The sequence below is a fragment of the Vicugna pacos genome, chromosome X (assembly GCF_048564905.1).
Source record: "Vicugna pacos chromosome X, VicPac4, whole genome shotgun sequence".
NCBI lineage: Eukaryota > Metazoa > Chordata > Mammalia > Artiodactyla > Camelidae > Vicugna > Vicugna pacos.
The window spans coordinates 73,545,998-73,571,077 of record NC_133023.1 but is presented as its reverse complement, the minus strand read 5'-3'; the positions used below and the strand labels follow the sequence as shown (position 1 = coordinate 73,571,077).

The 25,080-nt window shown below is 37.7% G+C and overlaps 1 protein-coding gene across 4 annotated transcripts in view; it reads right to left on the bottom strand.

Moving 5' to 3' along the window:
• Positions 1-25,080, bottom strand: part of DIAPH2 (diaphanous related formin 2) — a 784,101-nt gene that overhangs the window by 727,578 nt on the left and 31,443 nt on the right. For all 4 annotated transcript variants that reach the window (XM_072956799.1, XM_072956800.1, XM_072956797.1 and 1 more), the window contains exons 2-3: positions 7,384-7,416; positions 4,684-4,860 (exon numbers count right to left, since the gene is read on the bottom strand). In XM_072956799.1, coding sequence (XP_072812900.1) covers positions 4,684-4,860; positions 7,384-7,416 — 210 coding nt within the window. The remainder of the gene's footprint in view (positions 1-4,683; positions 4,861-7,383; positions 7,417-25,080) is intronic.

Below are 25,080 nucleotides of genomic sequence, written 5' to 3'. Positions count from 1 at the left end.
TTTCTTTTCAACGGATGCTCTGCAAAAAAGCAGTAACTTCTAAAAAGACAACTTTCCATCATCAATAGGAAACATCCATCCCAAGCTGGCTTTACCTGCCAGGCAAAGTATCTCAGAGTTACCTTCTATTTCCACTGAGTACATGTACAGGGAAAATGTATTAATTTTATATTTATAACTTAAATGAAACATTATTAAAGATAGAGTTTACCAAATTGCCATTATTTTAGATTTTTACGTACCTAAATTTAAGTTCCAGGTCAGCCCCTTACTAGCTTAGGCAAGTTACAGAACCAATTTCGTTAGCCTCTCTCTAAGCCTTAATTTTCTTATCTGCAAAATGGAGTATAACTATGTTGCCTACTTTGCGGCACGGTGGCAAGCATCAACTGAAATAATACACCTAAACTGTTTAGTTACGTGCTGGGGCCCATAAGTGTACAGTAAATGAAAGCTATGACAATTCATAAAATAACTTGTTCACTTACACTGATTACAGTCAAATTAAAGATAATAAAGAAAAGATATAACGTTCAATGCACAAGTAGAGTTCTCTCAAAGAAGAGATACAACTTTTAATAAGTTTGTTATTGATCTTCTGTTGTTACTTTTAAGCAAACCATATTTCTCTGATTTCCTCTTCTAACATTCCCATGGAAGGAAAATTCTCAGTAGGCAAAATGTATGAATCCACAAGCAAATCTCTTTAAAAACATAACACACTGAAAGAGGAAAGTGGCTATTTTATGATGAAACATTAGAATTAATATCAAACCAAAAAAAATTGTCAAAGGTTTGAAAACATTGTAAATGCTGTACACAAACTGAAAAAACTTCAAACTGCCAAGAATCATTTTTGCTATAATCGCATAGAAGACATGTGTGACTGAAGCAGAGGAAGATAAAACCAAGAGGTCAAGTAGGGATCAGACCATACAGGGCCTCACAGGCTTTAGTACAAGGATACTGGCTTCTGTACCCTGAGTGAAATGGGGAGCCATGGTAGAGATTTGAGAGGCCATATGACATGACACTGTTCAGGTTTTTAATGGGTCATATTTCTGTGTTGGGAATATACTGTAGTAGGTCATGGTGGAAGCAGGGAGACCAATGAGGAACTGTGTTTGTCCTGATAGTTCTACCACTACTGTAGCAGCCCAGGTGAGACTTCAACCAAGGTGGACCAGTGAAGGCGGTGAGAAATGGTCACCCGTTGCAAGTACCTTACTTTGAAGGGAGAGTTCATGGGTTTCCTAATGAATTGAATGCAGATTGTGAGAGAGAGGTCAAGCACAATTCCTAAGTTAGGAGCCTCACTACCTGGACAGATATACCATCAACTGAGAAGACACCGGGAGGAGCAGGGGTAGGGGAGATCAGCAGTTCAGTTCTGGATATGTTACTTTTGAGAAGTCTATTGACCACCAAAGGGAGAAATGTTGATTCTGAAGTTTGATTATGAGAGTCTGGCGTTCAGACACAAGGAAGTAGCCGGAGATAAATTTGAGAACTTTGAGCATACAAGTGGAATTTAAAGCCATAGTACTGGTTGCAATCACCGAAGAAGATGGTGCAGACAGAGAAGAGATGTCCGAGGGCTGATCCTTGGGTCTCTCCAATAGTCAAAGATTGAGGACATAAAAAGGAATCAGCAAATAAGATTGAAAAGCAGCAGCCTAAAAGGTAGGGGGGGAAACCCTATCGATGTCAGGCTCGGGAGGGGAAGAGGGGGAAGGATTAAGGATTTCAAATTGGAAAGAATAACCAACTGCATCAAATGCTAATAGGTGAGTTAAGATGAGCACTGAGAACTGGACATGGGACTCGGCAGCATGGAGATCTTTGGCAACCCTGATGAGAGCCATTTTGATGGAATGGTGGGATCGAAGCCTGGCTGCAGTGAGTTCAAGAGAGAAAATTAGAGGAGAGAAATCAGAAGCAGTGAATATAAATGAAATTATTAGGAGGTGTTCTGCTTCAATGGAGAGTAAAAATAGAGCGGGAGCTGGTAAGAGAGATAAGGTCGTGACAAGGTTTTGTAAAATGAGACAGCATGTTTGTACGCTGCTGGGAATGGCAGAAGAGAGGAGAAAATTATTGGAGCAAGGTCCTCCAGTAGGGGCAAAGGAATGGAACCTTGTACACAAATGGAAGGACTGGAAGATGAAGACTTCATCTATGGTGACAGGTAGCAAGACAAACTGTGTGACTGCAGATACTCAAACTTAGGTAGACGTGGTGGTGGGGGTCTGTGGAAGTTACTTCTGATCGCTTCCATTTACTCAGTAAATTAAGCAGCAAAGTCAGGCAGAGCATAAAGATGGGGAAGAGTTCTGAGGATTGAGCAGCAAAGTAAAGGTGTGAAACAGTCATCTGGAAGTACGGTGGCGACAATGGAGTGGGGACATAGAAAATGACTGTCTGAAAACAGAAGGGCCTCCTTGGGGCTTTGGAGAGGGAAGTGAAAAACTAGAGAGGGATGTGGTCTGAAGCAGGGCATGAGCAGCTGGAGGACAACTGAGGAAACAGATGTACGAGTCCTTGCAAACGCACAACCAGTGGGATTTGGAAAGCAATTGGAAGTGACTGAGAAAACGACTGGAATGGAAGATGGCCTGCCCACGGTGAGCTCAGTGAACTGGAGGATGGCAATGCCACTGATGAACTCAAAGACCTACTTTAATACTGCAAAAATCAGTAACCAGTTGATCAGCAGATTCAAGGAGTAAGTATAATTTGAGTGAAGTATGAGTGAAGAGAAGAGTTGAAAAGATAAAAAGTCAGATTAGTGTCAAAGAATATTTCTGTTTCTGTTGTTGATTTTGGGTGATTAAGATCAAACAACCAAGTGGCAAAATAAAGGGCAGTCTAGGTGATCAGGAAATACTGGCAATTGAAGACAGAATAGAGCTTTATTTGATAAAGGAAGGGAACACAAGCATTTATGAAAGTAGTTTTACAGAAAGCTTTATGCTAGGCTCTATTCTAGGAATAACATCTCCTTTAATCTTAAAAATAACCATATGAGGTAGACCCTCTTATACCTTGGTTACAGTCACAGAAAATAAAGTTTACAGAGGATCTACAACCTTCACAGAGTCATGTGATTAATGCCAGAACCAGAACTCAAACCCAACTCTGAATGACCCCAGAGTCCAAGCTCTTAATCACTACATAAACATGTCCTGTGAAATTAAGGGCCTGCAAAAGGTAACATAGGTTGTTTAGCTTCCGAGAAGAATTTCAGAGCTAAAGATCTCAGAGGTGGAATCATTCCAAAGAATGACACAGTCCAAGGTGTAGTCATGCCTATAATTAGCTAAATACATAGATGCAAAGGTCAGAGTTGAGAAAACCAAGGAACTAAGGGCAAAAATGTGATGACACTTTTATCAACGTAATAGTTGAAGTCACCAAAATGAATGGCAAGAGAAAAACCCAAAGGACAGCCAGATGCTATTGTCACCAAGGTCTGTCATCAGATAATAGACTTTATAAGAGAAAAAGTTGCTGAAAAGTTGTTTCAAAGAACACAGCATAGAAGGAGCAACAGGAAAAAGGAACTCAGAGGAAGGGTTGAAGAGAGTGGGCATCTCAGGACTTGTGTCAAGAGAAAACCTAGATGCCAGCTCTGGCTAAACAGAAGGAATATTAAAGGAAAAGTTTAAAGATAAAGGGAATTTGTATTCATTCAACAACTTTCAACAAACAGTGGGAGTCAGGAAGGAGTGGTAAAAGATCCTCCATAATGGGCAGAGTAGAAGGGTCTACATTTTCAGTATTCTTAACCTTTTATTTTGGTATGGAAAATCTTTGAAATTCTTATGGACCTTAACTCAAAATAAATAGACATTCACCAAAAAAAAAAATCTACCATGATAAGTAGAAGAGAATTAGAAATGAATGAATCATGAATCAGTATCTCCACTTCTGTCAAGCAAACCAACGCAATATGGCCCGATGCCTGATCTCTGCCCTCTCTTACCACAAACTGCAGAATAATCAAAGTATTATATTTAGTAGCTAATAAAAGAAATAATCTAGACCACAAGCTATAAAATATAAGAATGCTAGAAAATATAGGTTGCATGCCTGCTGATAATAGAACAAATTTGGAGGAATTATTAATTCTTCTGTCCTCTCTACTGTTTTGTTTTGTTTCTTAAACACTCTGCCCTCCCAACTCTATTTCCTATTCCCAATAAGATACATTGTGGTGTTTACAGAAAAGTGGACTTGGGCCCATTTTGCTTTCTAGAAACAAGAACACAAATTAGGTAGTTAAAAAACTGATTCAAGGAGAGGGTAGCTCAGTGTAGAGTGCATGCTTAGCATGCACGAGGTCCTAGGTTCTACCCCCAGTACCTCTATTAAAAAATAATAAAATTGTAAAAAAAAAAAAAACCCAAGACAAAAGAAAAACCAGATTCAGTGTGCCACAGAAGAGACTACTGAATACCAGAGAACAAAAATAAGTAAGACAGCCCCTGCTTTTAGGAGGTCATAGTGGAAGAGATAGACAGGTTTTAGCTCAAAAAACCAGATCCTCTTGAAAATCGTTATGTAGTACCAACATGTTTCTGGTCTCTCCTTTATGTGATATAAACGCACTCACTTAGAACCCACTGCTAATCTGGGCACATGCATTTTAAAACAACAACAAAATTAGAGGGTCTAACTTACCATCATTTTTTCAAAGAGATCCAGGACTTCCTTTTCTGTTAAATTCAAAGATCGTTCATCATACAATGGCTGAGCCGCTGGAAACTCACTCATTGCAACTTGAGAATCAATAGGATGTTGAATAAGAGGTTTTTCTTTTTTGACGGTAGATTTTCTAAAACTTGTAATTCGGTCACGCTGCAAACAGAAAAACATAAGAAGCCCTAAGGAAGTGATCAAGAATCATGGACATGAAGAACTGAAACATCAAAATGGCACTTAGTATGATACAGATCTTTACTGTCTTTTGACAAAATGTTATTTTAAACAGCAAGCTCCAGTTAGAGATTGTACTATTTCAAAGCCTTGAGGTAGTTTTTCAGCCTCAGAAGTTGGGGAGTCGGGGGTTGCAAAGTATCCCTCAGAAGTAAAACTTAGCCCCTTGTCATTTGTTTTGCACAATAAGTAGGTGAGAAAAGCCTGGCCTCAAAGGCATGTGGTCATTTGAGGGAGAATGTGTGTTTGGCAGCAACTTTCGAACTATGGAGAAAAAAGAAAGGAAAAGACAGAATATCCAGTTCTAAGGGGGAAATTATAGTAAGGTTTCTCTTCTTCAAAGTGCCAAAAGACTTGTGACAAGTATCTGTGAATACTATGTCAGCGCAATGGCAGAGTATAATGTTTAAGAGCACGGACTCTGCAGCCAGACCACCTGGGTCTGAATGTGCCATTTACGAGGTGGGTAACCCTGTGCGAATCACGTGGTCTCTCGATGTCTAAAATAGTGGTAACGAGTTAATGTACGAGGATGGAAGGGAGGCAAGAGAGAGAAAGAGAAAGCAAGCAAGAAAGTTATTAAGAGATTTAAATAAGTTATATGTTGAATGTACTTAGCTGCTATTTATTACTATTGCTGTTGTCACTATTATTATTATTACACCACCTTTTTCTTCCCTAAAAAGTGGGATCAAAAAGGAAGCACAACAAAATTTAAAACAGTACCTTTTCCATTTACTGGAAATATAACAGAAACAGAAATGTCTTATTCCTACAAACACTACTATGAATAACTTATTATTTTATGGATATTGACTCGGAACCATTGATTCCATGTACAATCTCTAATAATTAGCTTGCGATTTCACATCAAGTGAGTTAATGACTCCAGCTGCATAGAGTCAGGCCATTCTGTTTTAAACTACAGGAACATTGGACATCAAAAATTAGTAATGACCATAAAACTGAATACAGCTCAGTTTTATTCTGGTTTCTGTTAGGAAGCACATGCATACTGTCAGCTCACGTTAAACAAGCGGACGTGTTAGATATGAGGACAGTGCATCGTCACTGTCATGTTACCAAGTCCTTATAAATCACCTCAACAATACAAAAAAATCACAGAAGTTCTCACCACAATTATGTACATTTCTGTTGCCCCCCATTAAAAGGACATACCTTTTATTTTGATTCAAAGTACACTTTTTTTTTTCTAAAAGGTGTACTTTGAAAGAACTATGAGCAATTTTAAGCAGCTTATTTAGGACTACAAAAATGATCTTAGTACATGGTTGCTTACAAAGAGATTATATAAATCATAGTATTTTAGAGCTGGGAGGAAACTTGAAAATCATCTGTACCAACTCATTTTGCAGAAAAAGTGACCCGCTAAATTCACGAGTCCCTGGTTCCTAGCCCAGTGTTCACATGAAGATTCGTTTCTTCAAATCATCCTCTATATTTTCAAATTTTCTTTTGAATTTGAATTTCTTTGAGGAAAATTAAGTTAGATTAGATATGTAGTATATTTTCAAACAACTCAAGAAAAAATATAAAGCAATCCCAAATAAGCTGAGTACATAACCAAGAGTCAAATTTCACTTACAGATATGGTGGACATAAAAGCATTTAAATATGCAATCGGCCATTAAATGAACATATCTCTGTTCCTTTCCTTTCATATCACTTAATATTTACTTTTGCACTGCTAGCTTTTTTTTACTGAGTAGCATTATTTACATATATATTTGATCTTCCACTACGCCCTTCACTTCAACCTAGAAAACTGACTTTCGCTTTCAGCTCTATCTTGATAAGAAAATAAAGTTAAGCCATACACTTTCACCTCCTTAAATCACAAACAATACTCTACATTATTTGTAGATTGGTAATGTCGCAAAGAAAAAAAAAAGACACTGCTTAAAATACCATTTTTTAAAAGTTTAGCTATAAAAGGGCACATTTAAATTTTAAGCCCATAACTTTTAATAAGTTTTACGATGATAGACTCACCTCAAAAATACTTGAGGAATTTAAATTTAATAGCACATTTCTAACATAATGAACTTAACTTCCTTTCTATTTGAAATTAATTTCATTCACTATTAATATTAATGTGTAACAGATTCAGAGTCAATTTACATGGCTATTGAGAAAGGAAACATTTGTGTTTTCCAGAGCTAGATTTTACATAGATTTTTTTAAAATTGGTTGAGGTATATATCAGGGCAATAATATCAAAATTTTGTTGAGATCTCGTACAACTGTTTATGTTAATATTCAAAACACGAGAAGTCACTCTATTGGCAATTCTTCAATCTACTGTACTTTGTAAACATCCAGACATTTTACATCTTACATATATCAATGCTTTTATGTCCACCCACTTTAATAAAAAGGCAACATGCATAAGTAATGTAATAACATGCTAATAATCCACCTTACCACGTCATCTGCCAAGGTTTTTATTTGAATGTTCTATTAAAATCAAAAGAAAAAAAATACCTGTCAGATAAGAGAAATTCACCGATCCAACAAGAAAATAATTGAATGATTCTTGTTTATTTTATCAACTAAAAGTAGTCAAAAAGAATTCGAAAGTTAAATATACAAACACATACATTCTTTGCAAAAGAAAAAAAACAACTTTTTAAGGATTAAAAATGAAGGTTTGGTGGAGAGGGGTGTCTGTTTTTGAAGATGGCTCCCAAGGTCCCAAAGTCAGATTTGGATCAGACATCACTACCAGTGTTCAAACGTGAGAAAAGATACAGCAAAGTCATAAGCCCTATCAAGATTTTTCAAAGTTACGGCATGAATAATCATATTTTTAAGACACATAATTTTTTTAAAAACATGAACATAGGGAAAATGTCACATTTAACAGTAATGAAATATAATGAAACAGCTCAGTCTAGAACTCAGTTGCATCTGATAGATACTTAAGGAACACCTTTATAAATATTCTAGATAAAACGGAACTTACTAATTCTGTTAATATATGCCCATTTCTCAAAAAATGCCAAAACTTTTTTTTCTTTGCATGTGGTTTTTCTACTTCTAATGCTGAGAATCTTTGGAAATGGTATATCCCAGTTAATAGACTACAGTAGTTAATAAAACAACCACATAGCATATAGGGGCACCAATATTTGCAGGATTGAGTACTGCAATATTGAAGTAAGCAAAACAAACAGCTAACAACTTAGTCATCTTCCAAGATTCAGAAGATACTTCAAGATCTCACAATAACATACGCTCAGCATGAAAGCAGTTATTATTATGTTATAAGTATGTTTTTTTTTATGTTATAAGTATGTTGAACTATGTTCAAGTGCTAGTTAAGAGATGTGATTAGGAAAAAAAAATCAGATTTTTTTAAACTGCCTGTTAGGAACTGAAATTAACCCTTCTGCCACATCCTATACATTTATTTCCTACAACAGAAGCTGAATGACGTACATCATGCATGCTCAAATCCCTTTTTACTAAGAAAAATATGGTCTTCTCACTGGTGGGGAGAATTCCATGAAGAGTTTTAAGTGACAATTATTTGGTCTCAGGGTCTTATAAAATTGTCTTCAAATACCACCAACCAAATGCCATTAAAGATCATCCTCCCCTCAGTCAGTGGGGACAAATATACTATTATATGTGGAGTTCTTGTCCTACTTTCAATCCATCAGTTCCCTCAGGGATCTACCCTTCTATATCTTTGTACTATGTCTTCATCTCATCCTGCTAACACAAACCCCAATCAATCTTTATTGTCTAGAAAAAAGAAAAGGAGGGGATTATTTATATCAGAACTGAAGCCATTTTAAGAAAGATCAATTTACCCTAGGACTATCTCTACCTGATAATTTCTCTTTAATTTTCCCAGTGGGGTACAGAAACCTGTTCCATGCATAATGCAAGCTTTGACATTTCCTATAATGTAAAACCAGAGTGAGAAATGTCAAAGTCTCAAAACTGCCTCAACTACCCTGCTACCATCCAGATATGTACCTGTCCCCTGTGTTATTATCAGATTATACAGTTCTTCAAGCAACCCCTGCTTTTCTTTCCTTCCCATCCTTTGGGATTATAAACTCAGAATTGGAAACACACCTTCAAAGTGAGAATGTAAATGTAGGGAAAATAGGATTCAATTTAGTCAAATTCTCTAAGTTAAGGTACCCATATGTCTAGAATGCTTTAAATCTGTATCTCAATTGAATATATGCTGAGAATTTAATCATGGGGGACAGAAACCGGAAAAAAAAGTACTGCTAGCAATATTTCCACCTTGTCTTATATGAAGAGATGAGTTTTCTTCTCTTCTCCCATCCTTACTCTTTTTTTTTTTAAATAAACATATTTTTGGTCCATATTAAATCCCACAGTATGGGGTTAGACACTATTGAAGTCAGATGAAATTTGAAATTATCTGGTGAAAACCTCTCAGTTTATGAATGATGAAACTGAAGCTTGAAGAGGCTTGGTGACCTGCCCAAGGATCACAGAACTGGCTGTCAGTAAATACTAACTCTTAGTCAAAACACAGCATCTTTAGTTGGTTAATCAGGCTGTAGCCTGTTAGTGTTGAATTACTGAATTGAACCAGTTCAAGGTAATCTCAAATTCATGGATACCCCAATCACCATCAGTTTCGCTTTCCTTTGGGTAACTGCCTTTTGCCATCATTACCGGGGGCGGGGGGGGGGGGGCAGAGGTCAAGCATCACCCCAAAGAGCATTCCCCTGGCAACCACAGTCCTTCCCTAATGCATCTTCCGTATCATCTACTGAACTCACTTTGACCAATATACACTAATGTTCTTCAAGTGGCTATTCTTCATATATAAACTATATATAAATTTAGATTCCATGCTCTTTCATAATTCTTAAATTTCACCTTCCTCATTTTACCTTAATACCACCACAAATATAAGAATCAGAGCTCTTCTCTCAGCTTTCTAGGTGGGGAATAGGAGGGAAAATGTAGTAGGAAAAAGTGGGTACATAATTAATAACCCAATGGAAACACTACATGAGCACAAAGGAGGCAAACTGTTGTCAGAGAGGGACAAGTCAGACTTTCAAAAAGGAGGGTGACATTTATGTTAATGACGCCATCTGCATTCCACTTATCCGGTTTCATGACTTCCATGTCACCTTGGTCTCCTCCCTCTCCTTAATTCCCGACAGCCAAGCAGCTGTCAAGTTCCATGATGATCTTTCTGCAGTTTCTTATTTGTTCCCACACAAACCATCTCAGTTTAGATTCTAATCACTGTCAAGAGCCTCCGAATAATTACCTCTACTATGATTCTCTCCTCATTGTCGAAGTCATCTTTTTAAAGCAAAGATCTGGTTCAAGCCACCATCACATCATCTCTTACCTCGAAAAAAACCTCCTAACCTCTCTCCCTGCTTCCACCTCTACCCTGCTAGAGTTCATTCTGAACACGCCGACAAAGTGACACCGTTAAAACTAAAGTCAGATGGTGTCACTACGCTGCTCAAAACTTTTCAGTGGCGCTCTATCCTCACTCCGAGTGAAAGTCAAAAATCCTGACAATGGCCAGCAAGGCCCTATGTTTGTGCACGCTCTCCCTGTCCCTCTGACCTCATCTCCTGCTACAGTCTCTTTCAGTCACTCAACTCCAGGAACACCAACCACCTCACTGTTCCTCACTGATGCAATAAGCCATCTCCCCTCTGCCTGGAATGCTCTCTTCCATTAGCCAGATGGCTTTCTCCATCACTGACTGCCTCCCCTTGCAAGTTTCTGCTCAGCGGGACCTACCCTGTCCACCCTATGTAAGTGCAAACACCCACCTCCTCCACACACTCCTGACCTGCCTTTACATGCTCTACTTTTCCTTTTTTCCATAGCACATAGCACTTACCACCTTCTAGCATAATCTGTAATTTTTTTTGGTATGTTTCTCCCATTGAAAATGTGACCTCCATGAGAATAGAGATTTTCATCTGTTTGGTTCAGGGATGTACCCCTAATGACTAGAGTAGTGCTTGGCACACAGAACTCAGTAACAATCATGATTATCACATGCCCATTTGTATTCACTGGCTCCTGGGTACCTACTGAATAAAGATTAGCATCCTTAATATGGCATTCAAAGCCCTGCATTATTCAGCCCTAGGCTATCTTCTACTTCTTCCCTCATGATCAACATGCTATGGGAAAAATGGAAATCCTTTCCCATTGCATTCCTCATTATGTCCAGTTTGTGCACCCGCTGGAAATGCCCACCCAGCTAGACATGCTTCTATTTCCAGAGCTTCCCTTGAGTTTAAAGTTTGGTTATTAATAAACCAAATGTGGAACCCTGGTCAAAAATGGAGAATTATGCTTTCTTTAGTGTCTTCTTACATTTTTCCCCCTCAAAAGGCATCTTCAAGAATGATAGAGCACTTTAAGACATAGGAAATTATTTTCATATAAGAAATGATCTGAATGATTTGTGATAGAGAACCATAAAGAAAAACACCCTCTTTATGATTTCTTGACGTATAAGTTTCACTCAACTCCAGAGAGTATATCCTAGATAACTATGCACATTTGACTGATACAGATATTTTCTTGTAGATTTCCCTCATGAAAAAAATCTGCTTTCATAAATATTTTCTTGATACTATTACTTAGAACTCTTCTTTATCACTGTTCAGGAAAAAAAAAAGAGACAAATGTAGTCTACTGGAAAGGAAAATCTTTAAGGACATTTGAAGAGTTTGAGTTGGAGAAGGGGCAATTTGGGGCCACTGCACAGTAAAAATACATTGAAATTATTGTATAAATTACACTTAAATTCTCTGCAATAGAAAATAAATGATTTCTGCCATACAACTATGTTTATACATTATTCAAACAAAAAGGTACAAGAGGAGAATAATGACAAAACCACCACGAACAAGGAAAAAGTTCAGAGAGCCATAAAGAGCTTTCTTTGACAAGATTAAAACACAGTCATTTTTACGTGAACTGACCTTTAAAACATATTTTCAAATGGCTGTATTAAGATACATTCTCATTTATAATGATGTTCTACAGGGACAAGCTCTCCAGTTTTGTCTGGATGTAATTTGTCTAGGTGCACGCAGCTGTCCCTCACACCACTTGTAAGCCAACGTTATGGATTTTACTCCTGTGTACAAATTATAGAGCTACTTATGGAGTTAAAACAGAAAAAAAAACAAAAAAGCAAAATGACCCCCAAAATGTTTATTAGAGTCACACCCTTGAATTAAAAGCACTGATTAAAGTCATTTTAGTACATTTTTATTGTGCAAATCTAACGATAATGGTCATTAGGGTGAGGGCATATTACGCCAATAAGCATAGTGACCGTATATTTTCATTAAAATCAACTCTGGAAAAGCAATACGCTTTTGAATTAGTCAAGCAATTAGAGTTTATTAAACTTCATTTATGATCAGTTATATTAAATATAACTTACTACAGTACTATATGAGTATTGCATAATTATAAAAGTTTCACTCCAGTTTCAGTCCCTTAAGAATAAGAAAAATGGCTGATTTACTTATAAACTCTAAATGCTGAAGTTCTGATTGAAATGCAGGAGTCATTACTGCAAGAAAATTAAGTTTTAATTCTCTCAATCAGGCAGAAATTAACAAAAACAGCAAGATGTAAAGATTCAGCTCTCTTCTGGCTAATGTTACATGGCAATACAATGTTTTATAAATATCTTGCAATTACTCTAGTACCACAGAAATTAGACAACTAAATTGCATATAATTCAAAAGTCTTACCATCAACTCAAGAACTTCGCAACACTATTTGACTATTTTCTTCTCTTTTAGAGAAAGCAAGTAAGTTGACCATCACAATGAAGATGAAGGCCCAGTTATTTACCCAGCTTAAGTTTCTTGCTCTCTAAGAAGGACCGGGGCAGTATGTTCCAGATAAGCATGTTCAATTCCATTGAACAAATATTTGAGCATCTACTACGCACCTGTTCAGTGCTGGGCACTAGGAATACAATGATAAGCAAGATAAGTATGTGCTCTTCCTTTTTGGAGGTTTTAGTCTGATTGAAGACCCAATGAAGGAAAGAACAATCACAACAGAGAAATTCTGAGAGCGCTGATTGGGTGGTACTCTATTATCACCTCCACATACTTTCTAAGGAAGAAGGGCCTTTAAGAAAGGCCATCCATCTCAACCACTGATCCAGGGTTTGAAATCTCTGGGTGACATCCCTGACCAATACTTTCTCAGATCAGCAGCGGTCATAGAAGGAAGTAGTTATTCTTCAAAGGGGTGCCTTCCAACTTTTCAGATCCTGGATTCACCCTGAACTTTACAAATCAGTAAGACCAATCAAGACAATGCAAGACTATTTCACCACCTGGCAACCAAGCTGAACATTGTGTTCAAGCATTCAAATACTTTACTATAAAGACTGCTTTAGTTGAGCACCTCTCCACTGTGTTTGTTTCACCAAGAAAGCTATATGTAATCTGATTTTATAACTGAGATCAACGCAGACAGAGGTTTGATTCTAAGAAGATAGGAGGAAAACAAATTTGGGCTTTCAAAATCACTGAACTATTACTGCCTGCATTTAAAATTACTCCAAAACGTGCTTTCATCTCCTTTCTAACAGTAAAGGTCATTTCCTGACACTCACATGTCACTGTACTCTTTCACCACTATGAGCACTTACAAATAGATGATAGATTAACTGGCAGTGTGCTTGGCACTGGGATTTAAAGAGACGTGGGCCTGCCCTCAAAGGGCAAAATCCTAGCAGTTGAGAAGATGAAGTTACAGGCATTAAGTTCCAATTCTCCACCTTACTTTGCTATTGTGAGCATCTCAAATTGTCCATCTCATCATTTTAACAGAACAATACTTTTCTATTTTTGTAACCAAAAGGACACCATCTCAGAAGTACTGTCAAATCAAAAGCCTCAAATTTTAACACACACCACCTCCACCCCCTTGCAGAGTACTTGGCTATTACAAATCAAATTTCCACAATTTTTGCGACAAGAAAAAACTTCCTTCTGGGATTTGCTTCTCAAGATGCTCTTTCAATATAAAGAACAAAATGTGTATCTACCAGAAATTAGAAATGACATCACAGCATTGGGCTTCCTTTTTCTTCATGAAGCAGAAGACCATGTTAGTTCACTGGATAAGTTTCAGAAATCTGTCACAACAAGTTCTGCTCAAGCTTAAATTAATTGTCTTGCCATGAACTTCAATCTTTAAATGCCAAGAGCTACAGGAATCCAGCTGTCTCTTCTGTGTAACGAAAACGTTCAGTGTTAAGGAGTGGGGTGAAGCCTTCAAGAAACGTATGTTTGCCGCTCAGGTCTTAAAAAACATTCACACTAATGAGTTCGAGGAAGTACCTGAATTAATCAGAAACGATTGCAGGAATCATCCAGGTTTTTCTGAGTAGTAATCGTAACTGAGCAGGACCCTTATGGAGCTTTCCTGGGACAGACCCCTCCCCCATCTCCTCTGCTGCAGTTCCTCTCTGAAGTAGCCAGATAATAGTATCTCATGTATATTTCCTGAGTTTTTCAGATGCTAAAAACCACCACCAAAGGGAATAAATTAACTACTTGATGATGGAGAGCACCTGGCCCCCAGACCTTCTGGCGCCTAGGGGTTGATAGTGTTGACCGCCCTGTTCCCTCACCGTCAACCAACCAGAGGACTGTGCACAAGCTGATCACATATCCTGGGACGCCCCTCCCTCAGCTGGCTTTTACAAATGCTCAGCTGAAGCCCTTCTGGGGCACGAGCCACCCTGTCCTCCTTGCTCGGCCCTGCAGTAAACCTTTCTCTGCTCCAAACTCTGACATTTCTGTTTGTTTGGCCTCACTTTTGCATCGGGCACATGAACTTGCATTCAGTAACATAACTTCTTCTGCCAGTACTAAACCATTTCCAATGGGAACACTGTTGGGACATGAAAGTTCTTTCTTATCCTATGACTAAAAAGCAATAGAAATGAAAAGAAAGCTAGCTTTACCCAGCACAGTACTTTGTACATAAAAGATACTCTTAGATCAATGAGTTAGCCAAGTGGGGCTCAATATTTAATAACTAAATTTTTACCTTCTGCTTTTTTTTTTAAAAAAAAAAAAAGACAGATGTCCCAACCAAACATTAATGTCTGAAAACCCATCGTATGCTCAACACTTTGTGGCACAGAGAAGTTTAAGATATGATTCTGCCCTTAAGGCACTGATGATCTAATCAAGGAGTGAGAAGTAACCACGCAGGAGACGCTGAGGTATGCTGCTCTTCCTCCACCACAGGCACCATCACATGTCCTGTCTTTTTGTCTTCACAGCACGAACCACTGCCTGAAGTTGTCTGGTTCACTAGCTATTTACTTATCTGTGCTCTAGTTTCCAGAACACGAGTTCCCTTAACAGCACAGCCCTTCATTTACCTGTCAATCACTTGTGGATCTCTAACATTTAGAACAGTAGCTGGCACACAGTATCTGCTCAAAAATTTGGTGAATAAATGAATTTAAGTACAACAGGAATTCAGAGAAGAAATAAATACAGCTTCAGTAAGGAACTATAAAGAACTGTGCCCTAATTGCTGGGTAGGATGTCAATAGCCAGAAAGAGGGGAAGAAAAGGAAGTGAGACAGGGAGCAGTGTTAACACTTCACTTTACTTTAAGGAAGCAGCCTTATGAAACAAAGGGTTCAAGTTGGAGGGGATGAAATTTTGACTATGTAGGGTGGTATGGATGAGAAATATCGCCTGCCGGATCTCTAGACACAGGATGTTAAGCCAGCAGCCACAGCAGCCACCCCCGACAGTGCACCCTGAGGGGATTCAGGATGGAGAAAAGCAGGACACTGACCCTAATAGTTCAGGTGCTTATCAAAAGAGAGATTTCAGTGAGCCCAAACTCTTGCATCTTCCCATACATAGAAAAGCACTAGATGCATTAACTTGAGATGTCTGGTGTTCTTTAACTAACAGTCATCTTTTGATGTTCTGACTCCCTGGTTTTTATTGCAAAACTCCTTTATATCCTGGCTTCTCCCTTACCTCGTCAGAGCAGTTGCTCAGAGGAATCTGAGAGGCTGTGTTCGGGGCTTAAGTCCTCAGAAAATCCACCAAATAAAACATAATTCTCAACTTTTAAGTTGTGTATTTTTTTTCAGTTGATAGTGGGGGCAGATGAAAGACAGTCTTGAAAACCACAAGGCGCAGTCCAGACTGAGTCTGACAATCACTGAGGTCCTTATGATTTCCTGATTTAGAGGGAGACATGAAGATGGTATTTTACAAAGATGACTTGGGGTGGTACAGGTCCACAATCACTTATCTGAAACCCTTGAAGCCAGATGTGTTTTGGAATTCAGAGTGATTCATAATTTAGAAAGGAATATGGCATGTGTACCATATATTATGAAACACACTCAGCAGGATCTGGGGTAGCACCCTAAATCAAATGCATTCAAGGTTAGCAGGGAAACATAGATGATACTCCACAAAACAGGGTAAGTAAAGATTATATACCACCTCAAGGCAAGTTGGGTTTCGTGGCCAAATGACAAAATTCTGTTTTCAGAGCTTTCAGATTTTAGAATTTCAGAGAAGGGTTGTAAACTGTAATATTCTGGATAGATTGAGGAAGGAATCAAAGGCTAAAAAGGCGGCTTGCAGAGATCAGCAAGTTTGATCTATTCTACCTAAAGACTAGCGACCATTTACTGAGCACTTATTACATGCCATACACTATGCGAAGAGCTTCACGTGCAGTGCCTCGTTTGAATCCTCACAGCAATCCTATGATACAGGAATTCACTGTCCTATTTTGCAGGTCAGGAAATCAAGGTTTGCAGTCATTAAGTCATTTGCCTAAATGCACAAGGATAATAAATCACATAGTTAGGATTAACATTTGGGTCTGAGTAGAATCCAAACTCTAAAACCTCCCTCTACAGTCTGAAATCTGTCTGCAAGTGTCTTCATCAGATGTAATAATACTGGTTAGAGTTCAAGTTCTTTTTCAGTCTTGGTCTTGCCATGTATATACTCTGGTCAGCTTCGAGAGCTCAATCCCATGCCCCCACCTTCTTCATCTAACCTTCTCCTGCTCATCCTTCCTGGTCTCAGTTGACCTTGAGCTGGTCCTTTTGTAACACATTCCAATGATCAAATTATAATTCCCTATGAGTGCCGGTCTTCCTTGCTATACTGTGAATTCACTGCAGTAAGGACTAGGCCTCTCTTGGTCCCCACTGTAGCCTCAGTTTTTTGCACTGTTTCTAACACAAAGTTGCACTCAAACCTGTCATGATTTACTGCACTGGAGATGCAAACAGAGGGGAGGAAGAGAGAGAGACAGATCTAGTTGTGAGGTGATCAGAGCTTAGACTAGGATGGTAGCCACAGGAATAGAGAAAAAGCAGTTACTATATATAATTTTGTTTAAAATTATGCTTATTACTGAAGCAACGGTACCCAGACATATGATTGTTGTTTGTATTCACTAGAGTAATTTAATATCTGTTGTTGTGATTACTATCTTTATAACACACAAATAACCTCTAAATGGCTATCATTATCACTCTGGAGATATTTCACCTCACAATGACTTGCTGGGTATCGACCTCAAGTAGCCTTTATAAATAACCACATCATTTAGTTTTCTGATGTAGCCGTAAAATCAATCCGACAAAACAAAATAATTCACTCCTCTAAAGATTCCAGAGTAGGACTCACCCAAAACTGAAAATTATAACTGAGTTGCAAATAAGGTATTATTACGACATACTTTTTGTAAGAAAAGATACATAAGAGTCAACCAACAATTTAAGTTAATTTCACTGTTAGTACTTTTAACTAATATTCTTGAATTTGCAAACAATTCTCAATTCAGGAACAGGCTGTCGTCTACAAGTTCGTTTGTTCGGCAATTGTTTAGCTCCTGGAACACAGGTTTCCAAAGGTGCAACTAGTAAAAATGGTTTCCAAAGTGAAAGTGGACAACCTTCTCCCCAAAGGAAAACTAGTTTACGTGGACTCATACAGGAAGGACATTCAAAATAACTAATTGTAGCAAATATATAACATTTTTAAATGTAAGCAAAGCATGATTATTATTCGGTAGACAAAAAAAAGATTTAAAATTTCAGAAAACTTCAAAAGGCTCTTTCAAAGAATTTCGGATTAACAAAAAATTATTAAATTTGGTAACCTTCAATTTTTTCCCCATTAACTTCAGGCTCTGTGCTGAGTAGTAATCACCCCTTTAAAGCTTCTGTCCTATAGCGTTCCTTAAAGCGTTTTTAACTTGGTTTCAATTTAGGTAAGGAATCCCATCTGAAGATAGTGACAGAAATTCTGCCAAAATTAAGATAACACATTGCAGAAAATTTTCATTTATGTCACCATGTTTTAAAAATACTATCATAACAATTTATCAAGTAGTTTGAAATTCTTTTTTATGATTTTAGGGAAAGCAACAATTCTATTAGTGTTTATTCTGATAGACTTCAAATTTTTTCCACTCTAGCAGTGTTTTTCACAATGGAGTCCTCACATATTCGAATTAACTGAGGTGCAGTTAAGAACTACAAATATACCAGTAAGTATACTTAGCTCTGAAGCCTTGTATGCAACAATTTTATCAACTACAATATAAAAAATTATCTGTATGTCCCTTTGCCTGAAAAATTATGGGCAACTCAAGAACTAACATAATGGCCCTTAGACACGTACAGGTCAAACAGATAATTCAAACTTTCTTCTTTTTTTTTTTTAGTATTGCAACATCACAGACATTTTTCAGTCAAAAGATTTTGATGTGAAAAACATTTTTTTTTCCTTTTCACCTAGACTTTAAGACAACGGTAGTGTCTCCTGTCCATCAATATATATAGATCAGACGCTGTGTAAAGCTGGAAAATATGATGGGCTATTAACCTCTTCTACAATTTTTTGACTTTGCTGATACCAGCAAAGGCTTCTGAGCAGCAAAATCGAGTTCTTTCCTGGGGGGTCCTAAAATCAGTAAGAGATACATATACATCTCTGCATGTAATACTCCAGCCATCTTAAACTTGCTAGTAACACTCAGAGTGTGAAAGGTACTCTTTGATAAAACAGAGAAAGTCCAAGTTATACAGGCTAAATTTGAGAAGTTCTGAACTCATTTTAATAGCATTTGTTCAAATTTCTATTTTCCTCACTGCTGAGTAATTTGGTTTCATAACAGGTTAGCCAATTAGGGATTGGGAAGGTTGAGAAACGTTACTATGCAACTGACAGAAAGATTTATAATCAGTAGATCACTGATTATAAATAGAGATGTGCTTCAACATTTATAGAATTTCACTTACTGTATTGTCATGCGTTCTAGCCCCAAATTAATGTGCCAGCATCAGAATCTTCCCTGAGTTCTCTTTAAGTACCATTCTATTTGCTAACAATGTACTACTTATTTTAAACAAAAGTACTTATTGAATGGCCATAATCAATACTATTGAAGTTTTGGACACACCTGGGCCCTTTAGAGCCCTGTTGCAACACAGGGACTCAGTTCTGCTACTATATTTTGTTAACGAAGTCCTCAGTGATGGTTGAATTCCCAATTCAGTTTACAGATTTATTTAATCTGTAATACACTCCCAGGTTAGCACTAGTAGTATCATTCCAACTGCATCCTCCTTTGAAACACTTTCTGTAGAAAATATACATTTTACCTCAGGATGTGAAAAACTTGGTTTTCCCTTTCTGCAGGCAGGGCTGGCTACCCTAGCCATGGGTCATAAGGGGACAGGAGAGAGACAATTGGCCACTTATTTCAGTATAAGGGTTTAGAGAGTAACACAGGAGGGGATCAAGCTCCTGGGGTGTCTTAACCAAGAAACAGAGGGCAATATACACCCCTTCCATTAGAAAAAAATTGTCCTGGGATCTAAATCGCTTCATAAAGACTGCCTCTAGAGTACTTACAGTGAATCTGTGCAAGAGTTTAAGTACAAAAAATAGCTAAGCAACAAGGATTTACTGTATAGCACAGGGAACTACATTCAGTATCTTGTAATAACCCATAATGGAAGACGATCTGAAAAAATACATGTGTATGAATTACTTTGCTATATACCTGAAACTAACACAATATTGTAAATCAACTATATATCAATTTTAAAAAATAAAAATAAAATTTTAAAAATTTTAAAAAGAGTTTAAGTACAAACTTGATCTACCAAGTTGAAAGTCTCCCCATTTTCAGGTATCCATTGAGCTCTGACCACCTCAAACTTCACAAACTATACACAAGTGCCTTCCTAGCTGAGTTTTTAAATAGTGATCATTTCTTTTAGGAAGGTACTAGCATGACCTCCTCCCTCTCTAGTAATACCACAGTATAATGTGTTAAGAGAGGGATTTTCTTTCACGTGAAATGCAGAAATGAAACTTTATGTAGGCCCAAGGCTACCGACAGTGACTAAATAGGAACATGGAACCCACAGATACGGAAAGGGTGGCAAAGTTTTAAAACTCAAAAGGCAATGAAGCATGGTGTCTGTTAACGGTCACCAGCAATGCTGAGTGCTTTCCTCAGCTAGAGTATGCTTTAAAGAACCTGGAAACATCACAAAAGTGATATATTTATTGCTTAATTCCTGGCAAGTATCTTTCTTGATGTCACGCCCAATGTCTTAGTAAACCTTGATTATAGCACTTATCACAGGACATAATTTCCCATTAGAGAGTATGAATTTCCTAAGGTAGGGATTGGTTCTTAGATAGGTTGTGGGTGTGTTATATAAATGGGTAAAAGATAGCCTCTGTATACTGGCCCTATGTTGCCTACTTCTTTACAGCAGCTAAGACCCATTAAAAGCCCACAGGTGCCAAACTCAAATTTCTACACATCCAATTGTTTTAAATATAAACCCAATAAGCAGATTTTCAGCCCTTACAGCTTGACTGGTTTGCATGCAGTGTCAAACTGCACCCAGTTTCTGCCAAAGATAAAATGACCCCTGTAGCTATAAAAGACCTCCATCGCTGTTGTCCTCTGGAGCTCTCTGACCCAAAAACTCCCCATCGTGCTGCTGAATGACACCATCTATAGGCACATATGCTCCATCTCCAATCCTCCTCACCTCCAGGTGCTCCCTTGCCCTCCTCCCCTTCTGGACAGTGACCTCCTGCTGTTGTCTCTGGAAGGTCTCAAGTTATTATGGGCTTCCCCCACATGCAAATCTGTCAAAGCATCACCCAAAGAAAGCTCAGGGTGTACTACAGTCATCTCGTGGTCCTACCTTCTTTTCCTTGATCAGCCCCCAAATCCCTCAAACTCACTATGTGATACTTAGCTAATGGGCCTTGTAGCAGCTTCACATTTATCGAGTAAACTACTGGAAGCTGGTAATTTCTCAATTTAAATAGGATCTCCCTCAGGTTGAATAAATAGCCCTTCCCACCACTGGAACAGCCCATCACATAAAGAACCTCTGAGACAGAACATTGGTGGACACAAAGCTGAAATGCTAAGAGAGGAGAAAGGATAGGTAGCCATAATATGAATGCCAACAACTAAAGTGTAATTATAATTATCATTTATCGAGGGTTAACTATGTTCCAGGTACCATACTAACTAAGCATTTTTACATATACTTTAAGATTCAGTTTATGTAACAAGTCTTAGGGTGTATTCCATTATTTATTCCCATTTGACAGATGGGGAATCTGAGGCTCATAGATATAATGTAACTGAATCCTGGTTCATAAATGTTAAAGGATGGAAGGTAATCCAGATTTGTTAAGCTCCGAAGTCAATGCTCTTAAACAATATCCCATATCAAAGAAATAAGAGCACCTAAGAACTCAACAACAGCTAAAGAAATACCAGTAGCCAAAGAAAAAACAGGACTGATCTTTTAAAAAGAGAGCATATAACAGGTATTTTATATATATATATATAAAATATATATTTATATGTTTACAGCCAATTCAGCCAGAGGGCAAGAGGGTGGGGGTTAGGAAGTTAGTAAGAAAAGAGAATATAGAAGAATTTTTAAACCAAGAAGATAAATCTACAGAGAAAAATTCAGATTAGGAGAGAATTAACATCACCCCCCTCAAAAAAGTGAAATTAACAGTCAACCTTCAAAACATAGTCATGACACTTACTTAAACATATTCTAAGAAATATCTGTAATCTCTATGGATTCCACGGACCATCCAGACTAGCTGGTTAAGTTTACCCACATCCCTGAGGCCAACAAAAAATGTGTGTGTGCTGGGGGTAAAAAATGTGTGTGTGCTAGGGGGTGAGGGGATCATTCAGGAAGGAACTGTTATATATACACGCCCCTGGAACCTAAATATTCAGAGGCCATGGGGGTTTGTTGGAAAGTGACCTCTCCCTCGCCCCAGTTAACTGGTTGTTAGGTGGAGGAATAAAATAGTAAGAAACAAATAGGAAGTTGATTTTAAAAATCAATGTTTAAATATATTTGAACTACAAAATTTAATCTGAATTTTTATAAAAACACAAAGCAGAAACCAAATAAAGGGACATATGGGTCTCTTTTCCTCTTCTGGGATATATGGCTTCAAATTCTATCTCCTAATTAAACTACTACAGTTCATAGAGCAATATTTACATACTGAGTCTATTACTGCTCTAGCTAGACAGCAATGAGTCCAAGAAATGCAATGGATGGAAGAGAGCGGGAGGCATTGTGAGGGAGAGGGAGGGACAGGGAGGAAGGATTGGAAATAAATGAGATTCTCTTTTAATTGTTAAATTGTAGAGGCGACTATCTAACAAGGAATGGCATGAATCAATCATTTGTATACTAAAAAGAAAAAACAAAACAAAAAGAAAGTTAGGCTTAAAGAGAGAACATCTCTACTGTTAGTACTACTAATTAAGATTCACTGAGCACCTACTATGTGCCAGGCACTATTCTTAGTGCTTTGCTTTAATTAATTAATCCCCACAACAAGCCTGTAAAGTAGGTATTACTCTTACCCCCGCTGTACTAATTAGAAACTCGAGGGACACAGAAGTTGAACAAAACCATTTCATAACATTCTCTGACCTATAAGCAGCACTGCCATGCCAGCTCACAAAATACCTTCACAGAGTAATTAGCAAGCACGGGACTGCGGTACGGTGTGATTTATCATCGTACAGATGGCGGCATCTTACCATATTCGACAGTTCCCTTGGATGAAAACCAAGGGATGTTTTTAAACTGACATCTTAGGTCATTTACATAGTTTACCTTCAGAATTTGAGCAAGAGCTGTGGAGCACAAAGGTCACACGCCTCCCTGATCACTCACATGAACTCAGCTTGTATGACTTCACTTGTGCACAAAAGCTATTGAATTTATTTTCTGACTCCAATCAGACACAGACCTTTTCAGGTGCTCATTAGTCAGCACTTGACTAACCAACTGTAAAACACAAATAGTCAGTAAGCAAAAAAATGCACTCTCGTGAGCACGTACAAGAAGATTTTTCCCATGGTGTTTGCGTTTAAAAAATATAGAAGGAAAATTTCATGAAATATATGTTAATGATCTCTGTAAGAGGAATTCTCAGCTTGGATTTATATTAAAAAGGTTTATTCTCTTTATTTAAATTACTTGAAAAAAAATTAGGTACTCCCATCTTACATAATAAGCCCTACAACACAGATTAAAACTCTTCCCAGTTTCTGCTTTCATCCACCTAAATTCAGTTTCAGCAACATACAAAATGAGCATTTAACTTAATCCCTCAAGGACTTGACAATTGGAACGTAAGCTTTGGAGACAGTCAACAATAAAGAATTCATTCTTTCACCTAGCTTTGTTAAATAGACGCTTCCCTTGAATTTCAGAAAGAAGGTAGAACCACAAACTTAACAGTCTTACTAAGTGGAATCAGGAGGAGGGAAACTGGTATAAAATGAGATCATGTGTCTAATATGCTACTAATCCCTACATCCATCACATTTGAACTAAATCATGATAGGGTACAGTTTCAAGGGAGGGGGAAAAACCTGGAACTGAAAACAAATCAGAAAGGATTACTTCAGAAATATCCATTCGTAACTGAGTGGTTTGTTGCAAGCCCTCCAGAAGTACATTTATCACAAGTAAAATCTGTCAAACTGATGGGAAATTTTCTGCCAAAATCCACGTTGATGTGACCATACAGCACAAATGTAACATTTGCTCTCAGTAAACAGAGACTTGGATTTTTTTCCGCCTTCTCTTCTCCCTGTCAACATGACCAATGAGAATGTTCCCGCTTAAGGAATATGCGACGTTACACTAACAAAATAATCCCTAAATTATATTATGTATTTAAAACATTTTAAAAAGGTTTTATCTGAATGTTTACAATAATCAAGGATGAAAATAAATATTGTGTGAGAGGCAAAACTTAAATGGCTACCTACTAGACAGACTGAGAAATATGCTCTCAATCTCTCCGAGTATAAGTGATAAACTGTAAGGTTCTCATTAGCACTAAAATTCTGTTTCTGTTTTAAGTTTCTAGTAAGAATATGATACATGCTTGAGCTGGAGACTTTGATACATGAACTTGGAAGGACAGAATTTTGACCACATCTGGTATAAACAACCAGAAAGGAACAGATGTATCACATGAGCAGGAAGAGAAGAGTTAGGAGGGAAAAAGTTTGGAAACCGGGAGAAGCTCTGTGTAGGCAGTTTTTCTGAACTAACCAAGTTCAGTAAAGGAAGGCATCGCCAAACAACTTCTGACCATAATAAAAGGAGACTGCCAGACTGAGGTTAAGATAATTGTTGGGTAGGCAGTTTTGACCTAAATTCGAGAGACCATACCTGGAGACTAAGTAAAAAAAATTGCAAGGGGTTCGTTATCATTCAGCCAGGACTGATTGGGTGCTGGGGTGGGGCAAGAAGTAGCAAAAGAGAATCATAAAAATCTCAATCACTATCACTTTAATTATCTATGTCAAACCAGTTTGGGTTTGTTTTTTTTTTTTCAATGTGTGTAGGACTTCCAGTCCTGCCCAGATTTACCATCCTGCCTGAAACGACCGTAAGAAACAGACACAAATATTTCAAACAATGATTTTCAAGACACTAGTCATCAGACAAGAAAGTCCCATGAT